Below are 20,460 nucleotides of genomic sequence, written 5' to 3'. Positions count from 1 at the left end.
GCACAGGAATATTATCTGTGAATAAACATTCTTGCAAGACATACTGAAGCACCATCCATGAGCAGCATCCATATATCTCTACTGACAGGTATTCCCCACCTCATATCCCCATGATTTCCATTTATTTATTTATTCAATTTTTTTATGCTGCCCTTCTCCTTAGACTCAGGGCGGCTTACAACATGTTAGCAATAGCATTTTTTAAACAGAGCTAGCATAGTGCCTCTACAATACGGATCCTCATTTTACTCACCTCGGAAGGATGGAAGGCTGAGTCAACCTTGAGCCGGTGATGAGATTTGAACCGCTGACCTGCAGATCTAGCAGTCAGCTTTAGTGGCCTGCAGTACTGCACTCTACCCACTGCGCCACCTCGGGTCTTAGAACTATAGCATTCAAAACAAAAGTCACAGCTGATTATCTGAAATGTTAATTGGAAACCAGATTTATGTCTGGCATTATATAAATCAGGAAGCAAAATAAAAGATCCTTAGAAATGAATCTTAAATCAATACTTCACTATGTCTGCAAAATAACTTATCTTTATTTTATTACGTTAACAATATTAATGAATAAGATCTGGCAAAAGTTCAGTGTGCTTATTAGGATCAACTTGCAGTTCATTTGAGGTACAGGTATAAAATAGGAATTACTCAACTCTCAGGACTACCCACTCAACAAATGCCTTATACCAGTGATGACAAACCTTTTTTTGCTCGGGTGCCAAAAGGGCCTATGGATGCCCACACCCATAATGCAATGCCCTCCCCCGCTCATGTGCATACAACCCTCGCCCCCACTGCCCCACTACACATGCACACAGGGCTCACTGAAGCCTCCAGAGCCCGGGGAGGGTGAAAAAAGGCCCAGCGGCCCAACTGGAAGTTCATTTCCACAGGCTCTGGAGGCTTTCATGAAGCCTGGGGAAAGCAAAAGTGACCTCCCTCTGCCCTCCAGAAGGCTGAAAATCAGCTTCCATGCACACACATGCCCACTAGAGCTGACATAGGACAATACCTTCCATGTCCTCAGATACAACTCTGCCTGCCACCTGTGGCACACATGGCACAGGTTCGCCATCACCGCCTTATACTATGCTGCATAAGCCCCTTGAACTTGGGCATGTTTGCAGGCATAAAAAAATTAAATGGTGTTAAACATAGTTTTGCAAGTATCAGTCCCAATGCAAAAGGAATAGCAATTGCAAACATTTTACTTAGTTATATACCCTGAGATTCATCAATATCGATTTTTATGCAATGATTATTCTGAATTTTTGTTTATGACAAGGCAGTCAGACTTGATGCCAAATTGAAATAGGAAGTTTTATTTTTGAAACGTATCAAAATATATTAAATAAATAACAGTATGGGGCAATGAATAAAAAGACATTAAGAATAAACTATTTTTTACAGAGTAATTACTTTCCAAATTGACTGAATCCTCAGAGAAGGAAGATGTAATCTTTTAAAATGGAAAAACTTTACAAATAGCTTTGACATTTTACATATAGAGGGAGAAAAAGAAAGCATTATCTAACATAGCAGATAAATTGTTAACCTGTTGCATTATTATTATTATTATTATTATTATTATTATTATTATTATTATTGTTATTATTTATTAACTTGTATGCTGCCCTACTCCAAAGACTCGGGGCGGCTCACAACATACAATACAAAACAATATATGTACAAATCTTTTAATTAAAACTATAACTAAAATCCCATTATCTTAAAACACAGTCAACATTCCACAATCATATCCATACATAACATTTAATGGTCAGAAGGGGGGGGGCATGTACTAACTGCCCCATGTCTGGCAACATAGATGCCAGGATGTTGCAAAGGATCTTGCAAAAGGCGAGGACGGTGTGGGCAGTTTGAATCTCTGGAGGGAGCTGATTCCAGATGGCCGGGGCAACCACAGAGAAGGCTCTTCCCCCTCGGCTCCGCCAGACGACATTGTGTGGTCGATGGGACCTGGAGAAGGCCAACTCTGTGGGACCTGATTGTCTGCTGGGATGTATGTGTAACTAATCTGGTCCAATTCCATGTAGGGCTTTATAGGTAGGGCTTGATGTCAGCAAGTAAATCAGATTATAAATTATATATCCTATTTAAAATGAAGCAGTATTGTTTTAGATGGAAGTCTGCATGGTGATTAATGATGAAGAATGTCTATGCTTGAGGGATTCCAATTACAGATTTTGGTTCATTCAGATTTTGCCAATTTGACAGGCGAACTGCCAGTCTCATGGCAGACAATTTGCAAATGTGACTCGTAGAAATCACAGACACAAAGATATGATTTCTTGAACAAACTTTTGTCCAGTTTGGATCTCTCTCAAGTGAGCAGCCTCGTGTTCAGAAGCTCTGCTTCTGGACTTGCAAGTTAATTATTTATAACAAGTTTCTTGTATATACAAATATAAAGTACAGTATTCACTTTTTACTTAACCTAGTTACAATGTAAATGGTTAATATGTGACACATAGTATACAGACAAATTCCTGACAAGTTACAATTGCTAAATAAACAGAAGAGTATCTAGTTAGTTTTTACCTTAGACAAAAAGAAGTGTTTTAATTACCTTAGGTAAACAGAAGTTTGGAAATATTTTTTCCCTTAAACTAATCAAAGGAGTGGGTTGCCTTAACCAGGCACGTAGGTTTAATCCTATCATATCCACAGAGGGATGCCACATTCTTGTACATATGAATAGTCAACCCACAGTGACTGACCTTACAATTGATCAGGCATTTCAACAAGACTCCAAGCCAGTGATGGCGAACCTATGGCAGGGTGCCACAGGTGGCACATGGACCCATATCTGCTAACATATAAGTCGTTGCCCTAGCTCAGCTACAATGTGCATGTGTGTGCTGGCCAGCTGATTTTTGGCTTGCATAGAGGCTCTTGGGCGTTTTTGGCTTCCAGAGAGCCTCCAGGGGATGGGGGAGGGCATTTTTACCATCCTTCAGTCCCAGGGAAGCCTTCGGAGTCTGGGGAAGGTGAAACATGAGCCTTCTGGGCCCACCAGAAGTTGGGAAACAGCCCATTTCTGGCTCCCGGAGGGTGGGGGCAGCTGTTTTTGCCCTCCCCAAGCATTGATTTATGGATGTGGGCACTCGTGCATGTGCAATAGCACACACACACACACACACTATTGGCACCCGAGGAAAAAAAGGTTTGCCATCACTGCTCTAAGCCCTTTCATTAGTTTGACTAGCTATAACAGACAATTTTTGTATAAATAGTGGCAAAAGAATATCAAACAATTTTTCAACAAACATAATAACCTATATTCATTTCGGGTCCTACGGGATTGGGCAGCATAAATTAAATTAAATTAAATTAAATTAAATTAAATTAAATTAAATTAAATTAAATTAAATTAAATTAAATTAAATTAAATTAAATTAAATTAAATTAAATAATTAAATTAAATTAAATTAAATTAAATTAAATTATTAAATTAAATTAAATTAAATTTTGGACGTAGATGTGGATATAGTTGCACCATTACTAAACAGAACTCCAGTGCCCTATAGTAAAACGAGGACATTTTTCATGTCACAATATGATGATATCCTTATTCAGATATAACTAGTAAACAGCATGGTCCCATATGGGTCTATTCAGAAGGGACCCTGACTTTAATGGTTGTGGATTCACACAGAAAGGAATTTCAGGCCAGGGTTGATGGTCTTAAGGATGCCAACACTATGACACTATGGGTTTTTCCTGCCAGTTGCAAAATCTGAAAAGACACAGCCTTCTGTACTTTGGGAAAAAAATGGTAAGATACTACATTTATATACCCAAGAAAAATCATGAAGATTTTTTTAACCAATGAAACCTTATTTGATCATCAGTTTTTTTCTTAAGATTTCAAGGACATCCGCAGAAAGAGATTCCACTTTTTGAGCTGACATTCTTCCAATGTTTATTTTATAACTTGCTGCCTGTCTGCTCCATTTCAAGTTGCTGAGGGTTTTTTGGAGAAATACACGATTGGTTGACGTTTTGCCCACTCGTAATGAAACTAGTATTCAACTCTGGATTGCAGGTTTCTTTTGCTTCTCATCATCCAGGCCCAGCACCTGTTTTTCGAAATCAATAAATGTTCAACCTGTAGAGCAAATGTTGTGTCTTCAATCATTGAGTCTGTCATTTGCACCTCCATAACTGTCTGGTTTGGTTCTGCAACCCAACAAGACGGACACAGACTTCAGAGGCATACAAATCGAAATAAATAAATAAATAAATAAATAAAATAATCAGAACCGCAGAAAAAACAATTGCTGCCAATCTGCCTTCCATTGAGGACCTATATACTGCACGGGTCAAAAAGAGGGCTGTGACTGACCCCTTGCATCCTGGACACAAACTGTTTCAACTCCTACCTTCAAATCATTGCTACAGAGCACTGCACACCAAGACAACTAGACACAAGAACAGTTTTTTCCCCAATGCCATCACTCTACTAAACAAATAATTCCCTCAACACTGTCAACTTTTTACTAAATCTGCACTTCTATTTCTACTAGTTTTTTCCCCCTCATCATTCCTAATATCCTTTTCCTCCCACTTATGACTGTATGACGGTAACTTGTTGCTTGTATCCTAAGATTTTTATTAATATTTACTGTTTCTTCATTGCTTATTTGACCCCTATGACAACCGTTAAGTGTTGTACCACATGATTCTTGACAGATGTATCCTTTTCTTTTATGTACGCTGAGAGCATATGCACCAAGACAAATTCCTTGTGTGTCCAATCACACTTGACTAATAAAATTCTATTCTATCTATTCTATTCTATTCAACAGCCTTGAAGATGATCTGAAAGAAAAGAGCGGAAGGAAACGCTCTTTCCGTCTATGCCAGTTACAGACGCTCGGGAATGCATGCTTAAGCCAGGGGACCACTCCTTCACTAAACTGGCGTGCCATGAGAGAATCTGAAGCGACTTTATTCTCGTTCCCTCCAACTAATCCCGCAGCAGGGAAAGCACCCGCAGCAGCAACGGATTAAGCGCTCCGCTTAACTTTGCAGGTCCTCGTTCTTAAAGCTTCGCGGGCACTCCCGCGTCGACGTTTTCCCCTCAGAAAAACAGACCGCTGCCACGCGCCGCCTCGAGGATTTTGTCCGACAAATCCCTGTGCTTCTCCTCGCCTTTCTTCCCTCCACCACCAAAAAGCCCCCCCCCCCCCCCCCTGTTCCTTATCTTGGCTCGCCCGGCTGGAGATAACGCCCCCGTTCCCGGAGGCGGGCGGGCGGGCGAAAAAAACAAAAAACAACCCCAACGGAGGAGGAGGGAGGTTTAAGCTCTCTCGAGGCGGGAACGCGCGCCCACTCTGAGGGGAGGGTTGTTATTCCGCGCTCTGGCACCGGCCGCGGTGGCGACTTTAGTGCTTTAAATTGGTCTCAAAGCCGATTAAGGCTCATCTTCCCGAGTGATTATTTCCCTTGCTGGCTGCCGGTGGAGGGAGAGGGCTGGGGTCGAGGGTGGAGAGGTTGAATGGGCAGCAGCTGCCGGAGGAGGAGGACAGGTCCGGAAGCCTCAGCGAGCGCGGCGCGGCTGTAGTCGAGGTGAAAGCGCGCCTCGCGGAACGAACTTTCCCGAGCGGAAAAAAAGAAGCGCGAGGCGCCCAGGACGAGGATGCCACCGGCGCCCCTGGGCGGGGCTGAAGCACTGGCTGAGGTAAAAAAGCTCGGCTACAGCCCCGGACTTCAATAGTGCTCGAGGTGGCGACACCCCCACCCCCCCCGCCGGGACGGAGGAGCGCGCCGGCGCGAGGCTTTGCAGTGGTGTGCGCCACCGCGGGAAAAAGGCTCATGGCTCTGGGTTCCGTCTGGTTTCGCCTCAGCCGTCCGGAGAAGCCGCGCGGCGCTTCGACGACGCGCTGCTGACGGCGGGGGCTTTTACACCCCCCCCTCCCCCTCCCCACCCCGTCGATCCGAGCGGTTCGCCTTCGGCGCTTGGAGCCACCATGCAGAAAAGCGTGCGCTACAACGAAGGGCACGCCTTGTTCCTCGCCCTGCTGGCTCGCAAGGAGGGCACCCGGCGCGGCTACCTGAGCAAAAAAGCCGCCGAGGCCAGCCGCTGGCACGACAAGTGGTTCGCCCTCTACCAGAACATGCTCTTCTATTTCGAAAGCGAGCAGAGCGCCCGGCCCGCCGGCGTCTACCTGCTGGAAGGCTGCAGCTGCGAGAGGGCGCTCGCTCCAAAGGGCGCCTCCGCCGTCAGCGTGAAGGACTCGGCGCTGGACAAGCAGGTAGCCGCCCCGCCCTCGCTAAGGGTTTTGCCCCTTTCCTCCGTCCGGCTCATCCGTCCGCCTCCTCCTTTGCTGAGGCGCCCTTTCCCACTAAGGGGACGTTGGCGCGGAAAAGGGGCCCCACTTTAAAAGGGGCGCCTGGGCCCTCGGCCGCGGAGGTCTTCTCTGCTGAACTCCTGGGGGCTGGGGCGTCTCGCTTTGGGTAAAGGAGGAGTCGAGGAGGTCGGAAGGCAGGTGCGGAATGTGTTGCTCCTCTGCCCACGGAGGTTTGGCTCCCGCTAAGCTTACCAAGTTTGGAGCTCTCGGCTAGCTTTCCTCAACCTCCTGGATGAGAGTTGTGCTAACAAACTCCTCAGAGGTGCCCACAGGTAGCATTGGGGAAGGCTGTCGTATTACTTAGGGGTGTGCTTGAAAGCAGAAAATGTCTTTTAATTTTGAACGCAGCGCAAACCCCCCCAAAAGTCCTCTTTCTCTCTTCGGTCCCACCGAATTTTGGAAGGGCTTGACTTGATCTCGGAGAGAAGGTTCGCTAGAATGTTATTCTGTGCGCCTCACTCAGTGAGGATGAAATTTAGTCCAGGGCGTGATCTTCAGCACGTTTTGAGAGAGAGAGAGAGAGAGAGAGAGAGAGGGGAAAAAATAATCCCCAAGAGAACAATAGGAACATTTCTCTTCCCTGACAGATGTAGTTAGATTTAACGTGTCTTTTTAAAAAGCCATCAACTGAATTGAAGGTATTTTCAGTCTCTTTAAATAAAGCCTCTGGATTTTTCCACTTATAGAGTACAGGATGAAAAAAAGACAGCAGCTAAACTCTTCAACATTCCCTTGAACAGGGATGAATGTGAATGTTTGGTTTTTAAAAATCCTTGGCCAGTTTTTGGTAGATAATGTTGTTTTTCTCAGTCACTCTGCCAGGTGCAAATTGTGTTTTGTTTCCTGATGTTTTTGCTGGCATACAGCAGTGACTGCTGGCTGAAAAAAAAGAGATCTCCTGATTCTTCTTAACCATTTAATAACATTAACTTTGAGAGACACATGAGAGAACACATACAGCGCATATGCTCGTCAAACTTCAATAAACCAAGGCAATGCAGGTAGTCTTTGACTTACGACCACAACTGAGCCCAAAATTTACGTTGCTAAATGAAAACTTTTGCCCTGTTTTACGACTTTTCTCCCCACATTTGTTAAGTGAAGCACTGCAGTTGTTAAGTTAGAAACATGGTTTTTAAGTGAATCGGGCTTCCCCATTGATTTTGTCAGAAAGTTGCAAAAGATGATCCACATGTTCCTGGAACACCACAGCCATAAAATGTTAATTTTCCATTCATAAATATGATCCAAATGTGTAATATCTGAATGTAAATCACGTGACCATGGGGATGCTGCAGTGGTCATAATAAGTGTGGGGAAATGGTCATGTCACATTTTACAGTGCTGTTGTAGTTTTGAATGGTCTAGCCTGTACTAGCCTTTCTGTTTATTCAACCTTAGAATATTGGCAACACTTGTTTATGAAGGATTTAGGACACATGTATGCATACTTTCGGCTAGCAATGATGATGTTACCTGGTTTGAATAATGAACATCTGTAAGAAAACATCCAAGTTCAGAGAGCACCAATGATTCCTTTTGTATTGCCTGTCTGCAAATGAAATACAGCATAATAATCAGAAAACCCACTTTGTCTCTAGCTTCCTTTTAAAAAGTTTTTATTGTTATTTTGAAACAGCAATAATTAAACAGACATGCAGCTTTGACCAACTTTCTTCTTAAGTCTAACTGTATTTAATGCAATTCTAGCTGCAGTATTGGCTAAGCAGGAGAACATTTGGAAAAAAAGGAGTCCAATCATAACTCTTTTTCTTGGCAAGCCAAGACACTCAAGTTTTATTTCACTCTTGGAAAACAATATGCTCTGCAAATTATTTTGACACAAAACACATGAGTTTTAATTCAGGATTGGAACACGCATAATAGGTATTTTGAGGTGAGAACATTTTTGCGGTTGTTTTGTAGATTCTTGGTTATAGTCCAACACATCAGAAGGCTGAGAAGATTGGTCTAAAGCATGCTGGCTGGAAATATGTGAGCTTTAATCCAGTTTATCTGAAATATACCATATTGAGTCTAGAATAAGGCTTTTAAATATTGCTGCCTCTTTTTATATATATTTCCCCTAGGAATGCGGATCAGCTCTCAGAGTGGAACAAGGAATTAGATGATTTTCAATGGGAAAAAAATGGTGTAATAACTTGAAAAGTGGTCAGTTTTCCATGACATACCATGAAATAAAGGTGTTAGTCAGAGATGAAGGAGATCCTCTTCCATAGAAAATGATTTGATGGCTTTGAGGTACTCATTCTTAATATAATCTGCCTGGTAGGTAGGTTCTTGTCACAAAAAATGGAGGAAGAGGCAGAGCTGCTTATATCATCCTGAGGAAAAGATACGATAGAAACATAGAAACATAGAAACATAGAAGTCTGACGGCAGAAAAAGACCTCATGGTCCATCTAGTCTGCCCTTATACTATTTTCTGTATTTTATCTTAGGATGGATATATGTTTATCCCAGGCATGTTTAAATTCAGTTACTGTGGATTTATCTACCACGTCTGCTGGAAGTTTGTTCCAAGGATCTACTACTCTTTCAGTAAAATAATATTTTCTCATGTTGCTTTTGATCTTTCCCCCAACTAACTTCAGATTGTGTCCCCTTGTCCTTGTGTTCACTTTCCTATTAAAAACACTTCCCTCCTGGACCTTATTTTTGATTGATATATTTGATTAATAAATGGATATAAACTAGTTTTGGAGCTTTTAATGTCAAATGCTTCAAGAATTCAAAATGTGCACACTTTCATATTAGTGATGGGTTCTAAATAATTTTGCCACTGGTTAGCGCAGAAGTGTCTTGGCGAGTGGGTGGAGCCTTCTGCTGCCGGCTCTACCAGTTCTAAGAACTAGTGCAAACTGGTAGCAACCCACCAGTGCTCCAGATGCTTAAATATAGTTAAACGAAATAATTCTGAACTTTTTCTTTTAAAAACAGATTGTATACTGAGTTGTATAATTTATCAAACCTCACTGAATTAAATTGAATTTTGTGATCATAATTTTTTTCTCTTGAAACATAATTCTGGTATTTCTTTAAATACAATATGTGAAAATAATGGGTCCAATTATCCTGATGATGGATCAAAAAAGCTCAGTGATGTTTATAAGAAGACTATATTTGAATTTAGATACCACTATATTTGTTCAAAGTGATGTTTAGATTCACAAAAAAGAAGCAATTAGCAATGGTAGTTTTAAAAAAATTAGAAATACTGAATTATTGTAAAATTGAAAGTTTAGAAAACGATGCCTTTTAATTGATATTTGACTCAATGCACCCTGTTCTAAGTTCTGTTAAAACTACCAATAAAATACTTTAGCTATTGAATTATATTGTTAATACATATAACTTGCTCGATCCACTTATAAAATGAGGAAAAATATTCTATGCATTCAGAAGTGGTAATGATGCAAAGTAACAGACAATATTCAATGACTGTGTATGATATAAATTCTTATAGTCATTTTACAAGTCTACTCAAAAATAAATTTAATCATGCTCAGTAGATATTTCTAGATAACAAGTATTGAACTCCAATTTTAGTCAAATGTTATATCAGACTTCAGCAGTGGCATCTTTATTGCCAATGCATTGTTCCTATGTGAATACACATTTGCATTTGATGATAGTAAGTAATTTCTTTTGATTTTTAGAATCCAACAGGTGCCAGTTTCTTTTGAAAGCACTGGGATTTTATCTCTAAAGGAATACATTTTTTGACATTTAAAAAAATAGGAAACAAAATCTTCATAGCTTCAAAAATCCATCAATTTAACTACATTAAAAAAAACATCAGACCATGCCAGAAAACAAACGTTCAGCTGTTCCAGTGAGAGACAGTTAACATTTTTAGATATATTTATAGAAATTGAAATGATTTAGAATAATGTTTTTAAAATAGAGATATTTTGTTTTTCTACGTTTGTGACAGGTTTAAGCATAAATGCTTACATGCTTAGCTAGCATGATCTAAACACACACACAAGCCCCAAATGATATTAATAGTATTAAATTATATTAATTGTTAAATTCTACGTTAAGATACATGTGCTTAAAATATTGATAAAAATAAATATAATATATTTAATGTGAAATATATTTTATAGATTAGACCTGAATTTATTTTACAGTATATGTATTTGCTGTATTCGCTGCAATACAATGTTTGGTGATCTGGGTGGTGATATAGGTGACACAGGTCAAATCATCAGTTTATTACAGTATGCAGAGTGGAGGATGAATTTCCTCTTTGGTTAAGGTAACAAGCATGCCTTCTACATATAAGTGCAGTTTTTTTTTAAAAAAATCTATGCTTGCATTCTCTAACATAAATTTTGCTAATAATTTTTAACCTGTAACCATTATTTCACAGTCACAAAGATCCTAAATTGTTGTTATTCGGTTAACCCTGAGTGCAACCTAAGTAAAAGAGAACCCAGTGTTTCCAGTAAGAAGTAGATGCTGCAAATCTACCACTGGATGATGTCATGCATTAGCTGGCTTTTGAGTAGCTAACAATCACAATTTTTTTAATCTCACAATTTCATCATTTTGTGGCAATAAATACCTATCCTGAAATGAAAAGGTTTTTATTTAACTTTGCACTATTTGCAAGTCTTATGTTTATTCTATGTGTAAAGCAATAAACATATATTGGGCTATAAGAAACTGTAGAATGATATATTAAATAGGATTAAAATTTCTGGTCAGAACAGTTTAACCAGTCTAGCATTTTCCAGACGTGTTAAGATGGAATCTTCTGAAATTTTCCAGATGTTGAAATTATCAATTTAAGTGCCTACCCATGTTTCCCCTGAAATTAAGACTGGGTCTTATATTAATTTTTGCTTCAAAAGATGCATTAGGGCTTATTTTCCAGGTAGGTCTTATTTTTGAGGAAATACGATACTAAATGTGCCCATCTGGCTGATGGTTTTAATGAGCTTATTTTTGGGATAGGGCTTACATCATGAGTGTACTGAAAAATCATGGTAGAGCTTATTTTCTGGTTGGGTCTTATTTCCAGAATAACACGATAATATCAAAGTTATCCATTTCAGTTGCAATTTCAGTTGTGAGAAACATTGTGATATAATTTCTGTATATTGGGATTCTGGGGTTCATGATTATTACTGATGATTATTTCATTTCAGTAAAGTATTGAAACATCTGATTATTCATTGGTTTTAAATAAGGGAGAAAAAAGAGCATCAATAAATTTTACATCAACAAGCATAAAATAGCCATTGCAACTTCATCTAGGGTTTCATATTTCAGTCTTATATCTCAAGTATCATTAAAACATTTAAATGTTATGATAGTATAAAATATGATTAAATTTTTATAGGCAGAAACAATATTGAATTTGTGAAGGCAGGCAATCAAACAACCAAAAAAACCTTTTAATTTCCAGAAGTGGTAATTTCACATAACTACAGAGCAAATTTTACAGTAATTCTTTTGAGCACAGTACATTATATAATGTATTCTCTGCTTTATATGCCAATCCTAAGAACTATTAATTAGAAGTAATATCATTTACTATAGCCTAATTTTAAAGTCAATTTCAGGCAAAACTGAATACAGAAGGTATTCTGTGCTTAAGCACTAGTAAAACATAGTGAAACATCAGGATTTACAAAATTGCAATATATATTATTTACTTCAATTAAATCAGTGAAAATAGATTTTATTAGAAGTAAGGCTTGTAACCATAGAATACTAACAGGTTTGCCTTGTAAATATGTACTCGTTATTTGCGTCTTTGAAGTTAAGGTTATTCAGATATATTATAGCATGTGTGTGTGCATCCCCAGTGTAATACATTTTAAAGAGTTCAGGATGAAAAATGCAAAGTTGCATGGTGAGGTATAAGCAATCGGGTTTTGGATCCTGGATTTTTGGCCATTAAAAAACCCATAATTTGTGGACATTCTTGAAGCAACAAATGATATATTAAGATAAAAATTGATACATAAAATACATTTCAAGCATCTGGCTGCCTCCCATTCAGTCTTGCTTCGCTCTTTGCTCTTCGTAAGTGAAACAACCAACTGCAATTTATCAGCATTTTCTGGTCTAGTTAGAATGGAAAGTGAAGATTAATGTTTTCTAAAGAAGGATATGAGGTTTAATTTCAGTTTCTGAATCCTAACTAATCTGGAAACAATTACCCATATTTCACAGGTTTTGGGTTTTTGAGATTTTAATTTACGATACAGCAAATTAGCACACCTTTTGATTTGTTTCCTTTTATTTAGCAAATTCTCTCCTAATTCCTACTTAAAGGCAAGTAAGAAATAGTTTCGCTGCCTGACATTCTTTCTCTCTCTTGAACTCCAATTACTCTCCCATTTCTGGCAGAATATGGACCATTTTTTTCCAGCCAAGGTCAGCGATGGTGAACCTTTTTTTTAAATAGGAAAGTGAACACAAGAACAAGGGGGCACAATCTGAGGTTAGTTGGGGGAAAGATCAGAAGCAACATGAGAAAATATTATTTCACTGAAAGAGTAGTAGATTCTTGGAACAAACTTCTAGCAGACGTGGTTGGTAAATCCACAGAAACTGAATTTAAACATGCCTGGGATAAACATAGATCCATCCTAAGATAAAATACAGGAAATAGTACAAGGGCAGACTAGATGGACCATGAGGTCATTTTCTGCCGTCAATGTTCTAAGTTTCTATGTTTCTCCTGGTGCCAAAAACCGTCAATGTGCCGTCAATGTTCTAAGTTTCTATGTTTCTCCTGGTGCCAAAAACACATTCATTCATGCGCTATTGCACACACATGGGTGCCCACACCCATAATTCAATGCCTAGTAAGGGTGAAAACTGCCTTTCCCATCCCATAGTGACCCTCATGCATACTGCAGCTGAGCTAAGGCAATGGCTCAAGTGGCAGCAGATATGGCTCAAGTGCCACCTGTGTCATAGGTTCACCATCAGTGGCCTAGGTAGAAACAATTATGTGAAAGGTTTTCTTCTTTAGCACTTTTCTCTGGATTGTATCCTGCCTTTCCCCAAGAACAAACCTTTAACTACCAAATTCTGTGTCCATCTTTGGTTTGCTAGCAATACACCTCCATCTTTCTTTCCTTCTTTCTTTCTTTCTTTCTTTCTTTCTTTCTTTCTTTCTTTCTTTCTTTCTTTCTTCTTTTATCTGTCACCTTCCTCTGTTAAGCTCAGCAGTGTCTTTTTCCTAATGGACAATAAGCTGTCTAGTGTCGTATAAAAGTTACAAAGAACAACTTGTCTATTTTTTTTTAATATGTTACAGAATATTGGAGAGCGATGAGGGGCGGGATATTGTCACACTACAGTGTCTTGTCAGCTATAATTTATAGTTACATAGTGTTCTGTCGAGCTCTCTGGTAGAATCCTCCCGAAAATTCACAAATACAAATTTCAGACACACACACGTTTGAAAATTCAAAACAATGTTCTTTATAATGAAAATTCAAATAAACTAAGCACTCTTTTTGTATAGCAAAGAGCACTCATCTCCAAACAAACTGGTAATTTGTACAAGTCCCTTATCAGTTCTGAGATACTTAGCTTGCAGCTGTGAGGCAATTCACAGTCCTCCTTCTTTCACAAAGTGAAACACACTTTGCTCTGGTTTAGTTTCAAAGCGGGGAAAAATCAGCACACAAAGGTTGAAGTCAGCAAGGCAGGCACGAAACACAACGATTAGATAATCCTCCAGAATAGCCAAACCCACAGGCTGCTATTTATAGCAGCCTCACTAATTACCACAGTCCCACCCAACCACAGGTGGCCTCATTTTCTTTGATAATAATCTCTCAGTTGTTGCTGCCTATGCATCACTCTCCGCATGCATGGCTGTATCATTAACTCTTGATCCGAATCCAAGGAGGAGCTAGATAATTGATCTCCTTCTGAGCTGTCTGCCACACTCTCCTCCCTATCACTCATGTCATCTTGGTCAGAGGAGCCTTCATCAGCAGATTCCACCGGGAGCAAAACAAGCCTATGGCATGTGGATGTCTCCCCCACCTCCACAGTCCTTGGGGCAGGAGCTGGGCCAGAGCTAACCACAAGACATAGTTTGTTCAGCCTTATCATAGAAAGAGTGTGTTAAAGGACTGCATATTACTGCATGAAACACATATCCCAGTTAATTAAACCAGGTTGAGCCACTAAAATTGTAGGTTAATGCTTATATTAGTAGCCTTCGGTTTATAACAATTATTCAATTACTGTTTAAAATTCTGATAGCATTGAATGAATGATATTTAGGATAAGTCCTTGTAGTTCTGGGAGAGAGCATGACACATCCAGCCTGTGGGCTGTGAGTTTGATACCCCTGAACTATAGTATCAAGATCACTTGAGGCTTAATGTAGGTGTATCATATGTAGGTTGCAAAGATATGGATGGTCACAAGAGGTTATCAAAAAGTGAATACTTTTTATATCAATTTGCTGATATCTAATCACTTCCTGGATTTTTGAAGTTCAAATACTATATGCCGATATTTATTGTAATAAATTAGATTGGCAACCTTCAGTCTAGAAAGACTATGGTATTGTGCTCTGGAAAGAGTTCCTAGAACAGCATCCAGTGTGGCTGAAAAGGCCAATCTGAGAGTGGCAATCTCTTCCACACTGAGAGAAGATCCATTCTGTCCCCTGCCTAGCTCCCAGATTTCGATGGTTCCAGTACTGCCCCTTTGCTTCGGCCTGCCAAACAAATGTCTCCTCAAAATGGAGAAGGCCATGCTGTGTCTTTAGCCTTCGGGTTGAATGATTAGAGGTCAAGGTTTCTCTGCTGCTAATATCCATTCCCAAGGCCTTTAAATCCTTCTTACATATATCTTTATATTGCAGCTGTGGTACCCCTCTGGAGTGCTTTCCTTGCTCTAGTTCACCATACAGATCTTTCGGAATCCACCCATCGTCCATTCTCACAACATGCCGAAGCCAGCTGTTTCAATAGTGTATACATGCTACAAATCCCAGTATATTCCAAGACTGTGCTATTTGAAACTTTGTCATGCCAGGTGATACCAACCTGGCATTACAAAGTGGACCAGATCTGGAGCAGATCAGATAGAAAATTCTTTAGCCTCTCTAGATTGAGATCAAAGCCTAAAGTCCATCTGAAATGATTACGGGATTTCCTCTTCGCTGCTGCTGCCATTACTGCTCATTCTGCCAAAGATCTTCAACGACTCATTGACTGTTTTACCAGATTTTGGATTAACAATCAATCTGAAAAAAATGCAAGTCATGGGTCAGGTGTGGATTCACCTCCCCGTATTACAATCTTGGAGGTCATCCATGACTTTGTGTATCTTGACTCAATCATCACCAACGCTCTCTCTCTAGATACTGAGCTGAAAAATGTATTGGTAAAGCAGTCATCACATTCTCCAGGCTCACAAACAGAGTATGGCTTAATAAGAAGCTGACAGAACATACAAAGATCCAGGTTTATAGAGCCTGTGTCCTCAGCACGCTCTTGTATTGCAGCAAGTTTTAGATTAGATTGGATTAGATTTGTTGGATTTATATGCCGCCCCTTTCCGCAGATTCGGGGCGGCTCACAACAATGGTAAAAACAGTACATAGTAACAAATCTAATATTTAGTAAGCTAAATTACAGTTTTAGGTTAAAAAGTCCAAAAAAAGAAACCCCAAATATATAAAAAACAAGCACACAATCGAATCATACACAAAAACTACATGGGCAAGGGGGAGATGTTTCAATTCCCCCATGCCTGATGGCAGAGGTGGATTTTAAGGAGTTTACGAAAGGCAAGGAGGGTGGGGGCAATCCTAATCTCTGGGGGGAGCTGGTTCCAGAGGGTTGGAGCCACCACAGAGAAAGCTCTTCCCCTGGGTCCCGCCAGACGACATTGTTTAGTCGACGGGACCCGGAGAAGGCCAACTCTGTGGGACCTAACCAGTCGCTGGGATTTGTGCGGCAGAAGGCAGTCTCGCAGATATCCCTTTACGCATGGACCCTTTACGCATGGCAAGAAAGAAAGTTGAATACCTTCCATATGCACTTTCTCTGAAGTATTGTAATAAATATGATACACATATCTGAGACAAAATTGTTTATGCTGCTACACTGTTACAAATGGAAATTAGAGATCATGAAAGAAGGAGAGGATTTCTCAAACTGGTTTCAATGTTGTCGTCCAGTATGTATTGGCAGACATTTTTTAAATAAATGCTTTTAGGATTGCTACTAAACACAGAGAATAATTTAAAAGAAGAATAGCTGAATTGAAACGTTAAGAAAAACAAAACAGTGCATTTATTAATTATTGATTGATGATTTATTGATTATGTGCTGTTGTCAGTGTTGATTTGGCTATGTACAGATTTTGTGAAACTACTGTCCCAAAGCTGGCTCTTCAGATATCCTAACACTGTCTTTAGTGACAATAAATTGAGGATACTTCTGTTCCAAGCATATCTGCCTAAGGTGTTAAAAGACATTTTGAAGCACTGAAAAAATGTGGCTCTAAGATAAATACTGCATGATAGATCTAAGCGAATGTTTTTCAAGCCTGGCAACTTTTAGATGTGTAGACTTCAAGTTCTAAAATTCCTCAGCTAGAATGCATCTTAAAGTTGCCATATTTGAAAAACATTTGTCTAAACCTACCATTCCAGTACAATGGAATGTTTAGGCGTCAAAGCCCTTCCTGAACAGAGAAAACATTATGCAATTGTGGTGAACTAGGGAACAATTTATAAACAGTAGCTGTTCTGTTTATTATCTGTCATCTAGGCTATTAACTGCTCACACATCAGTTTGGCACACCACTTGTGTTAGTTGAAAAAAGAAGACAGGACTGACTGTAATCTTGATACTGATGACAACAGTGCATATTCTCAGATAGCCTCTTCAGGGGATTTCACAGAAATATTTAAAAGCACTTGGGATAAAATAGAATCCTAAAGGACTTGATAAGATAGCTAGCTGCCAAAGAGCAGTCAATAATTCCCCAATATCATTTTCTGGAATCCATTATTTACTTGGAATGGCACCATTGTAACACATTGCCTTAATATCCCACTACTTATAACTAGCCCAGAAGGACATTGTGGTAAACTGCACTGCAAATTGCTAAGAAAACAGACTACATCAATTTCCCCCAAGAGATTAAAGCAAATAATTTTTGTTACAACTTTCTTTATTGATTTCATGTTTTTATGATGAACTATGTAATAAACTATATTCCTGGAGATCAGAGGTGAAATTCAACCAGTTCGGACTGGATCCAGCAAACCCGTAGTGGCAACCTACTGAGGATTGGCCTGCCTCCCTGCCCCAGCACTATACTGTCCTATTTAAGCACATTTTAAAACTGTGCATATGCGTGTAAGCAGCGCATGCAAACAAAGCTCATGCAGAGAAGGCCGTGTGCATGCGCAGAAGGTGCAAGCACAACTGAAGCAAGCATGCACGCTTGCTTGATCACATTTGCGAACCGCTAAGGAAAGTAAGTAAATATCTCATCTTTGCTGGAGATTAAAAAAAAAATCATAAAATCACAGGGTTGGAAGGAACCTTTTCTTAGCCCAGACAGGAACCATCGGATCATTCTAGACAAATGGTTCTCCAATCTTTGTTTGAAAATCTACAACTTTAGCATGAAGACTATTCCACTAATTTAAAGTGTTCATAATATGTTTGGATTCCTATTTGTAAAGCTATCATATTCATCCATTTGCACTGGCTTGCAAGCTATTCAAGGTGGCTTACTTTATTTGTATGACACCCATTCCTGAAGGCTCTAAATTAAAGAAATCAAGATGATAAAATAGGTTTCAGAACTAGCCAGAATGCAAAGAATGAGCCGCCCCCCCCAAGTCTTTGGAGAAGGGCGGCATACAAGTCTAATAAATGATAATAATAATAATAATAATAATAATAATAATAATAATAATAATAATAAGTTACAACTTTCTGTTATGGTCATAAGGAATCTCACTCTGGTGCCTAAATACAAATCTTGGAGGTGATGCTGTTCTAAAGACAACGGCAAGGGTAAAAAAGACACTTTTCTACACCCTTATGATCCCATAAGATGACATTGTTTTATTGATAGGACTTTGATAAATGGGAATTTATAATCTGCGTATGATATTATTGGGTGCTTCTTGTTAAAAAATACAATGAAGATAGAAGGAAATGTTTGTAGATATTCTCCCCTGTTTTGAAATTTTATTTTCCCTGTGTTGCTTTGGCAAAGTGTAACCTTCATTTGTGTTTTTTTCTGAAGTTTTATTGGCAATTAGTATAAATTGTGTGCTGAGATTGCTAGATTACTTGACAAAGGACACAGCTCATTTGCAAACTAATTCAGATATAATTTTATTATGTCTGAGCTGTAGGACCTTAGTTCTGAACTACCTAGTTATTCAAATATTGCTCTTTTATATAACTGGCTCCTAATTGCTTATCTGCTCAGGAAGCCAAAGATAAGGTGGAATTGTGTTATCCTGGAATTTTGGCTGCGTTTTTTAAAAGTGTTATTTTTCATAAGGAGAACTTGAATAAACAATCTTCAGCTAATCACTCCTTTTTCTGGGGATAACTACATTTTTGTGCCTGGGGAATAAATGCCATCCTGAATTCTTTGGAGAAGGAATAGAAAAAATGAAATCAGTCAAACTGTTTGACTTATACTTCACCTTCCTGTTTTACCCTCAAGTTGCTATCAAAGATTGCAGAGAGAGAGAGAGAGAGAGAGAGAGAGAGAGAGAGAAGGAGGGAGGGAAGGAGGGAGAGAGAAAGAAAGAAAGAAAGAAAGAAAGAAAGAAAGAGAATATAAAGTTTTAACAAAAAACTCCCCAAAAGAGGATATAAAGTTTTTAAAAGTAGATTTAAAATGCCAATGAAATGTATACAGAAATAATCCAATAATGAAAAGCATGTTGAAGGGGCTGTATTCTTACAGATTTTAAAAACACCGTTGTCTAATCTCCAGTCTCCACCCTTTCTTTTGGGAGGAGTTTGTTGAGAAAGGTGGTCAGGTTGGAATTTCAGAACTTCCTGGAGGCAACAAGATTACTAGTTTGTTTGAGTTTCAGGCACAGCAGTACTGTACTTTTTGATGAACTCAGCGGAGTTCTCCTAGCAGTTTTGGATACCATCAATTGGTGTATTCTTCTGGATTGGCTATGTGCTGTATCCTATGTGGAGTAGGGGTATTTTTCTTGTGTCTGGTTACAGTTGGTGAGGGTGGGAAGGAGGCAATCAAGTCAAAAGCCTTTTAACTACCCTCCACATCGGCAAAAAGAATCCAAACCACATATATGAACTGAATAAACAAACCCCCGCAACCAACCAACACTCAGTAAAAGTGGAATACTAATATCAAATGACCTAAGTGCTAAAGCCCACTGCAACAATATCGCCAAAAAGGCTTCCAGAGTTGTTAACCTGCAGCTTCTGCTCCGGCAATCTCACACTTCTGACTAGAGCCTACAAAACCTATGCCAGACCCATTCTCGAATACAGCTCATCTGTCTGGAACCCACACCACATCTCAGACATCAACACTCTTGAAAACGTCCAAAGATATTTCACCAGAAGAGCCCTCCACTCCTCCACTCGAAACAGAATACCCTACGAAAATAGACTAACTATCCTGGGCCTTGAAAGCTTAGAACTACGACGCTTAAAACACGATTTGAGTATTGCCCACAAGATCATACGCTGCAACGTCCTTCCGGTCAATGACTACTTCAGCTTCAACAGCAACAACACAAGAGCACGCAACAGATTCAAACTTAATATTAATCACTCCAAATTTGACTGTAAAAAATAGGACTTCAACAATCGAGTTGTCGAAGCGTGGAACTCATTACCGGACTCAATAGTGTCAACCCCTAACCCCCAACATTTCTCCCTTAGACTCTCCACGATTGACCTCTCCAGGTTCCTAAAAGGCCAGTAAGGGGCGTACATAAGCGCACTGATGTGCCTATTGTCCCCTGTCCAATTGTCTTTCCTTATCTCATATATCATATATATTCTCTCCTTTATATATATTCTCTT

General features: G+C 39.4%; 2 protein-coding genes across 3 annotated transcripts in view; both read left to right on the top strand.

Annotated features, from left to right (window-relative positions):
• FAM151B (family with sequence similarity 151 member B) overlaps positions 1 to 20,460 on the top strand; it is a 786,337-nt gene that overhangs the window by 190,765 nt on the left and 575,112 nt on the right. The window lies entirely within an intron of this gene.
• Positions 5,368 to 20,460, top strand: part of RASGRF2 (Ras protein specific guanine nucleotide releasing factor 2) — a 111,374-nt gene continuing 96,281 nt past the window's right edge. Inside the window, exon 1 of one of the 2 annotated variants that reach the window (XM_070743085.1) lies at positions 5,368 to 6,286. In XM_070743085.1, coding sequence (XP_070599186.1) covers positions 6,002 to 6,286 — 285 coding nt within the window. In that variant the 5' untranslated portion in view covers positions 5,368 to 6,001. The remainder of the gene's footprint in view (positions 6,287 to 20,460) is intronic. The other variant, XM_070743087.1, reaches the window with a different exon arrangement.

This window comes from Erythrolamprus reginae, chromosome 2, assembly GCF_031021105.1.
Source record: "Erythrolamprus reginae isolate rEryReg1 chromosome 2, rEryReg1.hap1, whole genome shotgun sequence".
Classification (NCBI taxonomy): domain Eukaryota; kingdom Metazoa; phylum Chordata; class Lepidosauria; order Squamata; family Dipsadidae; genus Erythrolamprus; species Erythrolamprus reginae.
Note: the sequence above shows the minus strand (reverse complement) of the source record. Positions and strands in the feature narration are given on the sequence as shown.